Genomic DNA, 15,802 nt, shown 5'->3' on the forward strand with positions numbered 1-15,802 from the left:
TACAGACAAGTTTTCTGCAAAGAGTTAAAAATGACAGGTTTGACAGTTTTATTCCACAGCACACTGGCTCTGGATCCAATTTCTTCACCTTTTAGCATGGAAGCAGTCATTACATTGCTCAAAATGCAATGTAAAAGTAGAATACAGTTATCAATTGAAAAGAGTTTTTAAATAAGTGGTTTCAGAGAAAGATACTGATCTATTCAGTAGTAGCCAATGCAGACTTCCTTCTGTTCTCTCCTCTTTCTCCATTAATTTCCTTTTCTCCATCTTGAACAGACACAGTAGAGAAATGGAAATGGTCACATATCATCAGAAACTAGTGAGATTTCCCCTTCCCTCACTGCTGCTCTCTTGGAGCAGTGTACACACTTACGGCAATATTCCCTCGGCTGCCAGGCACTTGTGGCAGCTCAACAGCTCAGATCTGTTCAGGAAACATTTTTTGCAAGACTTCATAATCATATCAGCCTTCTATCAAGATCAAATGTCCTAAATATCCCTCCTGCTCCTTGACACTGCACATAGCAGCACAAAAAGCAACAGCTTCTAAGCACTGTGATTTTCTCTGTGAAATCTTTCTAAAATATGTACATTCTAAAAATCACATGTGAAACTTGTGCTCTGCCAGCAGTTCCATATCACAGTATCCTTCCCTGCAATGCAAGTGCTTTAACTGCTCTTCTGCTGCATTAATTCTGAAGACAAGCTTGCAGTATGTCTTGTGTCTTGTTTTCTGTCCTGGGGTGACTTTATGATGCTTTTATCCCCATTCATTTGTTTAACCCAGCAACAAGTTTTGCACCTTTAAGATTGGTTCCAAGAGCGAAGCAGGGGAGAAAAGAAGAACAGAGGTCTCCTCCAAAATTTGCCCTAAACCAGGACATTGTCTAACAATAAACATAGGAGTGAAGCAGCATTGGTGACAATTTCAATCTCAGTCAGCAAAAAAAGGCAGGTGGAAAAATGGTCAGTTTTACTCTGAAAGCTCCGATAGGATTCTGTCAGATGTTCCACAATTACCTCTTCTGTATAAAAGCTTAAGATTAAGGTCAGGACATTTGGATGTGAAAAGTTAAACCAGTCAATCACAACAGACCACACAGATCTTTAAGTTGTTAGCCATCATAGTCTAGAACCTGCTACATTTCTGAAAGGCAATTTAATTTTTCAATTCTTACTGTTCCCTGAGAAAATCATACCTCTCCCTGAAATGTTGGAAGTGAATATGTTACACAACAAGGTTATTCAGAAACATTTCAGTTTGTTGTGTGGGTCTAGATAGATGGTGAACATTTGCAAATCCATGATCTCGAAAGGCTGGCAACATGATATTCCAATGCACAGAAATAACTGCATTATGCAAAGATGAATAAAGCAAGACCCCCCCAGCAGAGCAGAATGAATTAATTTCTGCTACCATCATGAATAGGGACACTATCTCCCTGACATGACCTTACAAAGGCTCATTTTCTCTCGCAGAAGAGAGGCATATCATAATTAAAGAGCATTCATCATTGTCGGAACCCAAAGTGTCCCTCAGACACTCTTGGATGTTCCGGGCCCAGGTCAGAAGCATTTGAGACCCTGGCATGCAGCCAGAAACCCCTGTGGCTTTGAATCCGATCCATGGAACAATTTACCAACCTTGCAGGAAAAACAAGAAATCACAAAAGTTTAGATATTATAGTAGAAGTAGTCACAAAGTGAAAGGAAGAATCTTTGAGCGCTGTACAGGGGGGTTTTAGGCCTTGTACAGAGGGGTCTGAGTTTTGTACATGGGGCTCAGAGGTTCTAAGATGAAGGGATTTGGGCGTGCCCTGTCCTCCTTCTTTCTCCTTCCTATCCTCCATGTTCATGGTGATGTTGGCACTCACAGATTGGTTTAGAGTAGAAAGTCACCACTCAATATAGGTAATAGGCATTAGGGAAAAACCATAAACATTTAACATGTAATGTGTGATATAAAAGATGGCACCAGCCCCCTGGGCAGTCAGAGAGTGTGTCAGAGAGAGTGTCAGTGTGTGTGTGCCTTTGTCTGAGCTGCTGAATGGACCGCAGCAGTTCAGGAAGAAAATCTTTTAGATAACATACAATAATCTACCTTGAGACCGGACAACTGAAGACTGCTGAGTCTTTCTTTGAAGGCACGGGTTGGAGGAGAGACTTTTCCACCTCTCGGGGTCACCCCAATCTGGGGGTGAGCCCCCTCACATCATCATCTTTGCATTTGCCCAAGATACCAGTGAACTCACATGCTTTCAGGTCTTTCTTTCCAACAATCCTTCCTGTTCAGAAAATACTCTAATCCTTTACTTCTGCACTGCTAGAAAGCTGAGTGTCTTTCTGAATACATTATTTTCCCATGTGTCTATAAATTTGGACAACAACTTAAGTCATATGAAATATTCAACTATCTAGAAATACAAGAAAACAGGACGAAATGCACTTTTTCACTAGTTCACCACTTTTGAATTAATTTTTAAATTAAAGATTTTGATCATCTTCAAAGATAAAATCATAGCATTTGAAGATTTGATTATGGGTCTAATAAAAATTGTTTATGTTTGAGGATTCTTTGAAGATGCTCTGCTTTTATTTTTCATATGGTACTTTGAGAGTATTCCACATCAAATAAGCAGTGGTGTGAAATGCTGTCTCACACAAACAGGGCAGGCAAACAAGGAAAAACTGGCATTTAAAACCACAAATATTTATGATCAACATTCTTGAAGACAAGTCTAAGAAATCCCAAGGTTTCTCACCTGCTCTTTTCATTGACAGTCAACTTCTGCAAACTCAAGTACCAAGCTAATGAAAACATCTTCCATGGAATGTGTGTTGATTAGACATAATATGCTAACGTGCAACTAACATGCACAAGGACTTCTTCACAACTCAAATTGGGAACCTAGTCTGTCCTGTCAACAAGGGCCAGCAAGACACACCAAAAAAAGCAATTTATGGTTAATTGCTTGCCAGTAGGTTAATTCTTGCCAATACAAATCACAGAATATCCTGAGTTGGAAAGGACCCATCAGGATTATCAATGATCCTGTCTGCACAGGACACCTCAAGAGTCACTCCATGTGCCCAAGAGCACAAGTGTCCAAACACTTATTGAACTCTGTCAGCCTTGGTGCTGTGACCACTTCCCTGGGGAGCCTGTTCCAGTGCCCAACCACCCTCTGGGTGAAGAACACTTTCCTGATATCTAACCTAAGCCTCCCCTGACACAACTTCATGCTGTTCCATCAGGTTCTGTCACTGGTCACCAGAGTGAAGAGGTTGATGTTCTCAGATGTTCTTTCTGTAAAATAAGTCTCGATCAAGCACATGTTATTCAAGCAGTCCTTCACTGTTTATTATTATCTAACATACTTCAAACAGCAAATTTACATAGTGATAACATTATGGATAATTAAATCCAGCTCCAAGACACAAACCATCCCCTGTTCATCCCAAATTCCCTAAAGCAGTCTTTATCATGCTTTAGCCCTTTCCATAGAACAGAAAAAGGCTACGCATACAAACTTCACTGTACGTGAACTCACTTTTCTGACACAACTGCTCCTCATGAAAACAGAAGAATTTCCTATAAAATGCTAAAACAATCCTAAATTATTTTCTATCTACAGAACTTTATATGACATTGTCTCCTAGAGCTATTATTGCTGGTTATTTTGTGAATCAGCTGTCTGCCTTCTGTCATGGTATTTCAGAAGAAGAAAGTTCTGCTTTCTTTGAAGCCCTAACTACACATCTTTTTCAAATTGTTACTCTCTCAGTAATCAGTAGTGGTTTTCAGAAGGGGGATTAAAGCTGGCTTTAACAGTACCTCTCATTTGACAGAAGAAACAGCTGCAAAGTGAAAAAGCCCTACATTGTAGGTGTCATCCATACACACTTCAGTAAGCATTTTGTAAGAGATCACAGTGGAAATTTTTATTTTATATTGAAAAAATAGAGTTTGATGGAAGAACTGAACATTTTGAAAAGGGGAAGGCTGCTTGGTGTCTGGTTGTGGGATAATTTTGTTTTACTATTTGCATTAATGACTGTGGCAGAGGAGAATTGTGCTGAAGGGCACAAATATAAAATATTAGCAAAATCAAGATTCTCTCTGCACTGCAAGATTTCAGAAAAGATCTGAGTACTACTGTCTCATATCTATTAAAAAGGCAAATATGATCCCAGTATGCATCAGTCAGGCACTTACAATAGAGGTATGGAAGTGCCATCATGGAAGGCAGTGGTGGAATAAATTCTATTCTTGTTGCCTGAATGCCAAGATTTCCTCTGGTGCTAGTAAAGAGAAGGGGTTATAAGGATTAATAGGAAAGGCAACATTCCCTTATTAGGTGTTTGAGGCTTTTAGCCTACCAAAACAAAGGCTAAGAAGAAACAGTGTGTTCAATGCAAACACCTCACTAAAGGAAGCATCAAATAAGAAGACAGGTATTTAAAAAGCAGGAGGGTGCCGTTCAAAGAACAAATGGATCTTCACTGGGAGGCTGCTATCACAGGGAGACTAGATTCACCAGCTCATGAGAACCCTCTCTTGTAAAAAATATAACCAGACCTGGTCAACGAGCTTATTACATCTTATTAAGTAACTAAAATTTAAGACACAAAAAGAGAAAACATGAATGAAAAACTTCCAAACACACAACAAAAGAAAAACATCAAAACCTGTATCATGATTCAGGAATGAAAGCTGCCGTGTCACAATAGCCAGAAACAAAGAAATCCCAATGTCAAGAACATCTGATGAACCGAATGCCCACAGTCAAAGCATGAGCAAGAGGTCAAACGATAATATACAAGCAAGACAAACATTTTAGAGTGATTAAATATGCCTAGTTAACTAACTAATACTCTTGAGCATATCCCATCCGGGAACTTCAAAGTGCCTCATAAAGCCTTAATGATCTACCTTTCATTAAAATTATGGGTGCATTATTTACTGTTTTACAGCTAAGAAACTTTGGACGCTGATCCACTGCACTATGGAAATATGCACTTAATATTAACTTTGATTAGTCTCCTGCCATGCACTTAAGTGCTTTGCTAGATCATAAATGTGAATGGCCTATCCTCAGAATAACATAGGATATGGGATATGAATGAAGAAGGAGGTTTAATGATCACTAGGTACCTCTATTTGCATACTGTTGATGGAATAAATGACAGAACACACCACTCAGCATCATTTTGTAGATAACTGTGCACCGCTCAGCACCATTAATCAGTTCACAAGTGACTCATGGATCACGATTTATGAATCCCTGCTTAATGAGATAAAAGAATTACAAGCTATCATCAGAATGTGCTAGTGACAAAACAAAATGGGTCCATTCTAGTAAGGATGCCATCTTTGAGCTTACTCCTAAGCCTGCCTACAACTGAGATAGATTTTCAAGGGAGCACTAATTTAAATAAGGAGAGTACAGCAGCAGCACACAGAAGCTCCTTGTATTTCAAAGCAGGTAGTACTTTGGTATCAGTACATTTGAAACTCCAGCATGTCCAGTTCAGTGCCTACCCAAATACCATCAGTACTGAATTCCTGCACAAAAGCAGATCCATAAAAGTTATGAGGTATATCTATTCCTACAGCAAAATGAATTTTTTTAATTTCAGTGTATAGGTATGCTACTAAGAGTGAATCTGGGAGAATAATAACCAATAATTTTAATTATTATAATCAAGAACTTTGGCTCTGCTTTCCCCCTTAGGCAAAACTTAGTAGTCACCACTGCATTAAGACTGTCAAATACGATCAACTCTGCTGTGGAATTGTTGTTAAGCTATTTTATGATGCCGTTAAAGTAGTGTGGAAGTGAATAAGAAATCTGGCAGTGAGCTCTTATACAGACTTATAAATTAAAATTCATTGTTTTAAAATAAAAACACTTAACTGTGCATACAACTACATTGCTCATACCTTCTATCACAGCAAGAGTGACACATGATCACTATTACAGGCAATAACATAATACAACAGGTAATAATTTGTAATAATGAGCTCTTCATTTCAAGCTCCCTGAATGGAGAGGAAGAGTTAAAACGAGTAATCTGAGCCCCATTCAAAGCAAAAACAAGGAGAACTTTTATATTTTAGCCAATGCAAATAAAGTATCCATCAAGAAGAGTTTCTGAGAAAATTAAGTAGTGATGTATATCATTACCATGAATATTAAGTTTGCTGCTGAAACTTGGAGAACGTTCATTCTGAAACACTTTTGAAAGATGGTTAAACCACATTCTAAATAAAGTTAGTTATACCTTCCTCTGCCTTTAATAACTTGCTGAACAATGTGTTCACAAGCTCACAAATTACTTAGGTCAGCACCTATCAATAGCTAAAGGGCACAGCAGAACAATCTGACCCTGAGAATAAGAAGCAAGCAAGGGCTAAGGAATACTCAGTGTTAGGATACTAAACTCAGTGTTATTACCCTCAGCCATTGGATATTTTCAAGTCAACAAGATAAAGTAACATGAGGAACTGAGATAACGACATTTATTAGAAATTATATCAAGGTTCATTAAAAATGAGTAAGGTAGGCTCCTAAAGCCTATAATCAGTTACTTGGAGACAAGTAATTTTCAAATAGGATTCGTGAGGATCCTGTACTTATTTCAGATAAAACACACTTCAAGGTTAACAAAAGAAGCACAAGGCATACAGAATAAAAAGCAACAACTACCACAAAACTTACATGGTATATAATCAACATAACCCTTCTTCTTGCCCTTTGTCTTAAATAAAATACATGCAAGTATATTTACCTTTGCTCCATGTTTATGCAGAACTTCCATGACATCATTATGAGCTTTTTCAGCTGCAACATGTAAAGGTGTCATGAAACTAGAGGAGAGAAAGAAAAGTGATGTATTAGTTTTTTACATTTCTAGTATGACAGAGGCCTTTGGAAAACTCAAACATTTCAGAAACCTACTCTTTGTTTTTCTCGTTTACATTTGCTCCTTTCCTGAGCAATAGTTCTGTAACTTGTTTCCTCTTCGGATGCACGGCAGCAACAGCACAGTGCTGCAAAAAAAAGTAAATATAAAGTCTATTTCAACTACACAGATGATAAAGAACTTTAAAAATACATTACCTCATCACTTAATTATTCTGCTAAAAACAGGCTACAAAATTTACAAACAGAATTCATCATAGTGAACAAAATACAGGTTTAGTGATCAATGCTAAATTATTCTACTCAGAAAAACAATTTTAATTTTAAAGCTATTTGTCACTTAGGAAAAAAGCAGTATGGTCCCAACTACTTTAACCAGCTATCAGGACAAAACTGTCACACAATGAACAAAGGAGGGAAAGACAAAGAGTTTGAAACAGCCTAACTTTTTACAGAGGGTCTCCAAAGGGGTCTGTAAGGATTCTGCTGCAGTTGTCAAATTGACAGGACTTGAACTTCACTTATGTTCTTTTTCTGTTCCAATGCATACTGACCTTGTTAATGGCCATTTGTGTCATGCACCCAACTACAGATTATGCAATAAGCAAAGAGGCAATACTCTTCTCTTAGAGTATCTTTCTTTCCATGCTATGAGAAAGATACAGCCTTCAATACAGAGCTTCTCAATGCTCATGCCTGCCCTTGTGGGACCACACAGCCCTTTGCTAGATGTAATTATTGTCCTAAATGTGGCTGGCATCTGTTGACTCCTCAACCGTGGCCTTATCAATGTATTCCTGAAGCCTGGAATTACCAGCATGGTTCCAGCTAAGATTAAATACCCAGCTTTAAAATCAAGTCCAGAAATGCTTATTTCAAGTTTGGACATCTCAAGATAAGAGACTGTGAGAAACAGGAGAAACTTTTGGATTTTTCTGTTTATACCTTTACCCACATTTTAAACCAGTAACCCATAAAAGGTGGAAAGTCTCCTGGAAGAGTTCTCTAACTTTCCAATAGCAAAACAATAGCCTTTACAATTAGATAGACCCCAAACCCAATGCTAATAGGTAACACTAGTACCAATAACCATCTTTTATCCAGTTTTAGCCTTCATTACGAAGTAACTTTCACTCCAGCTTCCATACTGCTGTTAATCAGCAGGCACATCCAAATTTTTCAAAGGCAAGCTTTCTAAATAACCATTAAGATCAAGTTTTGCTGTGATGTGAAGCAGCATTTTTAAGTCTTTGCAGATAATATCCTGTCTCTTTTTCCTGTCTACATGATAAACAAGCCCTAAAACACACAAATGCTGAAGTATTGCCACACCTCAAAGCAACACTAAAACCTATGTCAGGTGCTTGCTTTGGCCTTTTGGCTAATACAGCAGAGACCCCCGTGGCCCATGGAAAATGTTGTCATGCTTAGGGCAGAAATAGCTCAGTTAGATTACACATAACCTCATCTGATCCTGGAAGCTAAGTCCTTTCATTTGGACTGGTGACAATTTGGAAATCTCATATATAGCAGCCAAAAACTGAAAAATCACACTCAAGCGCTTAGTGAACAGTGAACCAAATACATCAATAGAACTAAAATATTCCATTTGGTCCAGCTGTCTCTGCAGAATCAGCAGGCAGAAAAGAGCAAAGAACATCAGAGGACTATGAAGTGATCATTACACAGCTAAAGAGATGCCACATAGCGGCAGCTGATACACTCAGAAAGAAAAGGATAACATAATCCCAAATTTCATACTGTCTTCACATTCAGCCTATAAAGCTCTATTCTCTATCATGCTTCTAGCTTCAGGCGAGGATGCTGAGTCCTCCACAGAGGAAACAGAGCATATGGATGCTTGGTACCCAACACACAATGTTCTGATCACAATGTTTCCAATACTAAATATGCAGTTGCATGCCTGCAGCTGAGACCTGCCACTGGGAAGAAAATGTTCCATTGGAACAAAATATCATAACTCTAGTGGTTTTAATAATACCATCAGTCTCAGCTTCAAAGTTTTCACTATATCTGGGATACTGGTTGTGTTCTTTGCTTCCACTGCTTCTTTAAACAATTAATTAAGAGCAGGATAATGCTATGAAAGTCTCAAAAGAGCCCTGTTTCTACAGCTAATGTGACTATTCCAAACCTGTCAGTGCTATTCCAAACCTGTAAGACTCCATGATATACACCTATTTTCACCACAATTTTACATATCCTATGAAAAAAATTTGTAATCCAAGTTTGCTCACATAAAACATGAAGGAAGCACTGGGCTACTGAAATAAAACTTAACCCCATAAAAAAACCACAGCAACAGTCCAACAAAAAAAAGAGGTTTATAGGAAAAAATGCAAGAGAAGTGAAAAATGAAAAGGTGAAGAGTGACTGGACTTCTGTAATATACCAGAAGGAAAGAAAAAAGTGATAAAATAAATTATATGATGTTTTTTCTATATGGTGATTTTATTTAAGTATAGAAAGTGTTCAATGCCGAATTCTCTATCTCAGATGATGAATGTATTTTCATAGTGCAGAAATAAAACTCTTTGACTCCAGGCTCCCAGCACATTTATCATAAAACAAATGGATTGACTCTATAATCTCACCAGTGCAGTCTCATGCGACTGTGGCTGCTTAAAATTAATGATCTCCAAAGCAAGTGTCTTTTTCACTTTGGCTAGGTCTGCCTCTCTGGCTGCTTGCAGGAGAGAGTGTCCTTTGAATTCATCTGTTAGAGGAAAAAGACACATTTAATATTCAACAAAATGTCACATTTATAAATGTTATTGCAGAAAGACAGCTATACTCAGTAAGAGGAAAGAGGAGTGCTTCTGCATGTCTTCGGGTGGCAGCTGACCTGGGACACAGAACATGAAAGAAGCTTTGCTGAAACCAAAGGAATGTGCTAAAGGATAGGGGAAGCTATTCCTTGAGTTAAATCCTTATAGCTTTTCCCCCTTTTATCCTCCACCCACTTGACATTAAATGTATATGTGACCTCTACATTACCCACGTCTGTGTTCAAATAAGCACAATAATATGAGCTATTCTTAAGGAAATAAAGCTTTACAGTTGTTTTTCAAAAACTTTACTGTATTTGCAAGACAAATAATTCAATGTAAAGTATATTAAGTATATATATAATTTCTATAAAATTATAAATAACAACAAAACCAACAATAATACATATATAAAATTTAAATATAAAATACTAAACAATTGGTCTTAAAGAAAACTAACTAGCTAAGCATTTGAAGCCAGTCTGCTCCAAAAATGAAACAAGTGTTGATAGCAGGTGTATCTTTGCAAGTACAGATCGCTCATTTCATTATTTCCAAATCTTGTTTAGCTCAGCAACTATTTCAGTTTTAAGTAACTTTGAATTTGAAAAGAAGTGTTTCTCTCAAAATGTTCAGACAAAAGACAGGTTAGCAAAAATTTATCTGAGCCTAGGAACTAGAAAAAAAATACCTCAATTTCAGTAAAAAATATAAATATTTTTGTTTCATAAGTAAGCTTGAAATCCTAGGTTTGTTAACCTAGGGGCTTTCTTCTCCCACGTTTGTTTTAATGTCTGGTTTAAATTTCTTTGTAAGCAAAGCACTACTCAAAGCACAAATGCAAATAAATCTTGAAATAACAAATATAATGTAACTTTATTCCCCAAGTATAAGATGAAATAACTCAAGAACATAAAAACATGATATTTTGGGATGCAAATACAAGCTATCCCATCAAGATACTGTCAAATTTGACATAATGCTCACATTTGTTTACAAATTTCAGTGGATATTAATGGACATGAATCTTCCCTCATTGCTCTTGAAGAACTCTAAATACACAAATAAACTGAAGTTTAAATTGAATTTTTTTTGCTTGTTAATTTAAATAAATGCTAAATTAACCTTCCTCAGAGCCAGAAGCTATAGCCCAGGACTCAGAGTAGAGAAGTACCTAAAAGATACTAATGCCCTTCTCTTTTCTTCTAGACCAAGCTTTCTGCTGCACATGATCGCACCATCTTCCCCTGCAAAGAATAGTGACTAGACTAAAACCTAACTAGCTGTGATTGTGAGTAGTGCAGGATCACATTATTAGTGTCTGGGGGCTTCTGCTATACCTGAAAGGTGAGAGATAAAACCAAAAACTTATTTATAATTGTGATTCTAATTCTCAAGTTTTCTGTAACTTCATAATGCTCTGTTTCCATATATGTCTCATTTAATTATTTTTTACATTTTATAAGAGTCAGAAAACAAAATCCCCCAAAGAGGGAAAGCAATGGCATACAAATTAAAATTTGAGATGAAATATTGGTTTGTAAACAGCATAAGGAGTGCTACAAAAGAAGGTGATGGAATTTCCATCTCCAAGGTTGCACACCAAAGCTACCTACCTTTTCGAAGTTTCTAAATGCAATTAGAGCCTCAACATAGAGGCTCCTGTGTGACTGAACTGGACTTTAAACATTAAAAAAAAAAAAAAAAAAAGCCGAAGTCACTGATTCAGCAGTGCCTTAATAATTCTAAGCTTCAGAAAACCAGGCAATATGACAAACGACGTATCAGAGGTACCTGTGTACTTCAAAGCACACGCACAGCTGCTGCTGCTCTGCTGCTTTGCGTCCACTTCTGAAGCTTGAGGAAGGTGGCCTGAAAGGAAAGCATCCCTTTCCACCCACAACCAAGTGTTTTCAGTCTGGAAACACTTACAGGTCAGTCTCTCCCTGAGCTCAGGCGTTGGAGCCATGTCAACCGCACTCTTGCCGTGGCAGTTGACCAAGGTGGGATCGGCGCCGTGGCTCAGCAGGAGGGAGCAGACCTCCACACGGTTCTTGGAAGCAGCCTCGTGCAACGGGGTGAATTGCCAGAGGTCCATAGCATTCACACAGGCACCATGCTAGCACAGCAAAAAAAGCCTTGGATTAGGAAGAAATCATCTTCAACAACTAAAAAGCTTACAAATTTTCATTTTATTATAAAAATTGGTTCAAATCACTCATGTATGAACACACACACAAAATTAAAATTAAAATTACCAGCATACACAAAAATACCATTGAAACTGCAAAAAATAATTGGAACTTTTATGTCAGCTAATTTTTGAACAGAAAGATTCAACTCTACTATCAATCCAAAGAAATTAGATCAAGAAAAAAACACATATACTGTTTCAAAGACCTACAGTGGCAGGCTTCTGAAATGACAATATGATGTTTGAAACCTGTTACTATCAGGAAAAAAAAAAAAATCTTACTTTTCAACTCTGATATAAACAGTTCATTTAACACATCTAAATCAACACTTATTACTTTCCATCCTTCTGCTTACCTTAAGCAGCAGCTCTGTAACCTCATAGTGTCCATAGGAACAGGCGTTATGAAGAGGCACAAGACCACTGCATGGAAGAAGAAGGCAAATGACAAATTTTTTTAAAGTGGCATTTTTAAGGGAGAAACAATTTTCTCCTTACTGAGATGAAAATATCAAATTAAAGTTAAAATATTTTAAGTAGTTAATCATTTAAAAATTAGGATTTACAATCTAATGAGAAAATCTGACTTCCCCAAACAACACATTATTTAAGAGTGGCATTAAAACTTGGGGTTTTGTTGCTTGGTTTTCAGAGGGTTCTTTTTTTGTGGGTTTTTTTTTGCCTTAACAGGCCACAGATATTTAATCTACCATTAAGACTAGCATTAACTGGCTTTGACGTGATCTTTCTTGAAGCTATTAAGGAGGGGGAAAGTCCCATTCCATGTTCAATTTCCTCAACAGTGTTCTGCTTCTGCCTAAATAGGAACTCCTGTTTAAAATGCTATGTGAAAGGCAAAACTCCCCAGATAACACTAACTTAACTCCTGGGTATTTTATGATGATGTACAAATATCCATAGAAAGCAGACTCAAATTGCTACTCTAGACTGTGGAATGACCTGATTTTCCTCCATTTTTTTATAGTACAACCTATTTAACTGTTCAAGATACTTCTAAGAGAGTCCCTGTAATTTTTGTAGTGTTATATTACTGCAGGTCATACTTAAAAATGACACTAGCAAAGTAAAAACAGGGATTTAGTCACAAGCACAAGATGTAATAAAAGTCATGCATTGAAAAGGAGATGTGAGATGGGCAATTACTGCAGAGGACAAAATGAGTTTAATTCGAGCCAAGCATGACAGGCTAGTTATGGCTCAACAGATCAGTACACATAATACATGAAAACCACAATTAACCCCATAATACCTATGAAAAATACAGGGGGCAATTCCCAGGACTGCAAAACCAACTCAGATAATTAGGACAGCAAGCAGTAGACAGCAATTAAATAAACTTAATTTTAAGGTGGATGCTCTCAGAAGCAGCAACATATTTGTCACAGGAGAGGAAAATTTGTTTGGGGAAAATTTTTCCATCTGTTTTTCCATCAGAAGAAGACTGGTTTTTCCATCATTACTTTTCTTAATTGCAACTTATGGGTGCATATCTGAGACAGAGAGACACTATCCATTCCACAGAGCACTGAAAAAACCTGCCCCCTTCCAAAATAAATGATGGTCATCTCAGAGGGCTGAGGGCTTCAAGGCCTGTCAGCAAAGATAATCCTGCAGCAATACATCTGGTCACTTCTGCAGCATCCCCTCCCCTTCCCTCTTCTAGCACAACAGCTGTAAGGGAAAGGAAAGACCAGTGGAGAAAGAGCTGCTTCCTAGCCTGGGCTTCTCCTTGGGAGTAACTAGAAATGGTGACCATTTTGAAAATACAAAACAACTCCTAAGCACTTTCTCTGAATTGAATCCATTGAAGAGAATCAAAGAGTTCTATAAAATCAATGTGGCCTAATTTAGCTCCTTAAATGAAAAGTGACAGTTATTTATAGCCTATTTACTTATAAATTATGTATAAATAAGAAACAGCAAGGTAAAACAAAACACCACTGATTCTAAATGTGTGGTGCCACTAAAAAAAAAAGTGGGAGCTTACTAGGATGTTAGATGTTTCTAAATATGCTTGGGTTGTTTTGAAGTTCAGTACAGAGTAAGTACTGAAAGGTTTTCCTTTCTTTGTTTGCTTTCCTTCCCCTCCTGCTCCAGCCCCAAGTTCAAGTTCAACTTAATTACCTCTCATACATTCCAAGCAAATTGTTCAAAACTCATTACAGCACCTACACTGTGAGTTTCTACCAACTGATGCTGAAATTTTGGAAAGGTATAAAAGACCTTCAACCTGCTTAAATAATGCTGGATCTACCTAAATAGGTATTATATGGAGCTTTACTATAGGACTTTTGTGGTTTATTTTTTGTGGGGTTCTTTTGAGGGGTGGGACGAAGGTGTTTTGTTGTGTTTTCTGGGGTGGTTTTTTTTTTTTGTTTGTTTTTTTGTTTTTTGTTTTTTTGGGTTTTTTTTGTGGGGGGGTGGTATGTTTTGTTTTTCTGTGGTTTCTGTGGGCGTTTTTGGGTGTATTTTTGGTTTTTGACTTGCACAGTATGTCATTATGCATTTAACAACAATACTGTTTAAAAAAGCCATTGGGGTAAATGGACAAATGAAAGAGCTACAATTAGTGAAACTTTAAGAGTTTAAGTACACTTTGGACTGTTTTGGAGAGAAATGGAAAAAAGGAAAGAACCTATGAAAATTTAAAATCTCTTCTAATACTAGGCTGGACTCAGCAGAAAATGAAAATACAGAAAGTGCCTCAGATTTGCTGCTGAAGACAGCACACACACATATCTTTACTTCTATGGATTCTGAATACAAAATGTATGCCTTTAACTTGGGCCCCAATTTCTACCATGTTAGGACTAAGCCTTCCAATCCAACCATCATAAAAATCATCATCTTAGAGATCAGAAGTGTATGGCTGAGAACAATGCACAGATTTCAGATTTATCATTTCAGATTTCTGACTGCTGTGCACTTTTCTGATCTTACATAACAACAACCCTTAATGCAAAAATAGAATAGTTAACCTCTACTATATCTTGATTTTTGCTGTCAGCTTCAATGAAGATAGACCTATGAGGACCACTAGTTGTGAGTGCAAGAGCATTATTGATGTTACTTGGAATTACATCCATATTTGTGAAACAGGCTAATGAGACCATAGATAAGTTTTTCAATGCACATCTTTCACTAAGGCCTTGTATCTTCTCCCCATTGCCTTTCTAAAAATAATGCTGTTAGTCCATAATTTTAAAGGGTAGTCTGTGAATGGAAGCAAAGCTCAAAGTTTGGAAAAAATTTTAAAGGTGTAAAAGAAGCCTTAAAACAAGTGTAACCACAACTAATCTGAAGCACACTCAGATTCTGGAAGCAAATATCACATTCTTAGACAACTATTTGAGATTGCGCCGTAACATGAACCAAAGAAATCGTTCTTTATCTTGACTAATAAATCAATTAATTTTACATACCCTTTGTCCTTTGCATGTACATCTGCACCATGCTGAAGCAGAAGCTGGACTATCCGAACTCTGTTGTAGCCAGCTGCTAAGTGTAAAGGAGTGGACTGCAAAACAAAAGAAGATGAAGAATGGGAGCCACATCAATCTGAAGTCCTGTACTTCCTGCCATTGAAATACTCTTAGTTACTCTTATACATTGCATCAAGATAAGTTAGAGTATCCTTCTGTGATTAACTCAATTAACAAATACACAGCACATGCAGGCCTCTCCTGTTGTCAAACCAAAAAAATGTGTCTTAAGGTGGGTAAGAATACAGGCACCGCTAAGGCAATAACAGCTTCTTAATTTAAAGCTAATTTAAAAAACCATTATCATCATCATCATCTCTGCACCAAAAAAGTATCTATATGTGTTTTGTACTGTGCTGTGGCAAGACAAAATTGTATGCAGGTTGC

General features: G+C 37.3%; 1 protein-coding gene across 2 annotated transcripts in view; it reads right to left on the minus strand.

The window, feature by feature from the left end:
* Positions 1 to 15,802, minus strand: part of TNKS (tankyrase) — a 129,768-nt gene that overhangs the window by 29,020 nt on the left and 84,946 nt on the right. For both annotated transcript variants that reach the window (XM_053941956.1, XM_053941955.1), the window contains exons 6-11: positions 15,356 to 15,450; positions 12,269 to 12,335; positions 11,651 to 11,837; positions 9,545 to 9,666; positions 6,966 to 7,057; positions 6,796 to 6,874 (exon numbers count right to left, since the gene is read on the minus strand). In XM_053941956.1, coding sequence (XP_053797931.1) covers positions 6,796 to 6,874; positions 6,966 to 7,057; positions 9,545 to 9,666; positions 11,651 to 11,837; positions 12,269 to 12,335; positions 15,356 to 15,450 — 642 coding nt within the window. The remainder of the gene's footprint in view (positions 1 to 6,795; positions 6,875 to 6,965; positions 7,058 to 9,544; positions 9,667 to 11,650; positions 11,838 to 12,268; positions 12,336 to 15,355; positions 15,451 to 15,802) is intronic.

The sequence above is a fragment of the Vidua chalybeata genome, chromosome 4 (genome assembly GCF_026979565.1).
Source record: "Vidua chalybeata isolate OUT-0048 chromosome 4, bVidCha1 merged haplotype, whole genome shotgun sequence".
Lineage (NCBI taxonomy): Eukaryota > Metazoa > Chordata > Aves > Passeriformes > Viduidae > Vidua > Vidua chalybeata.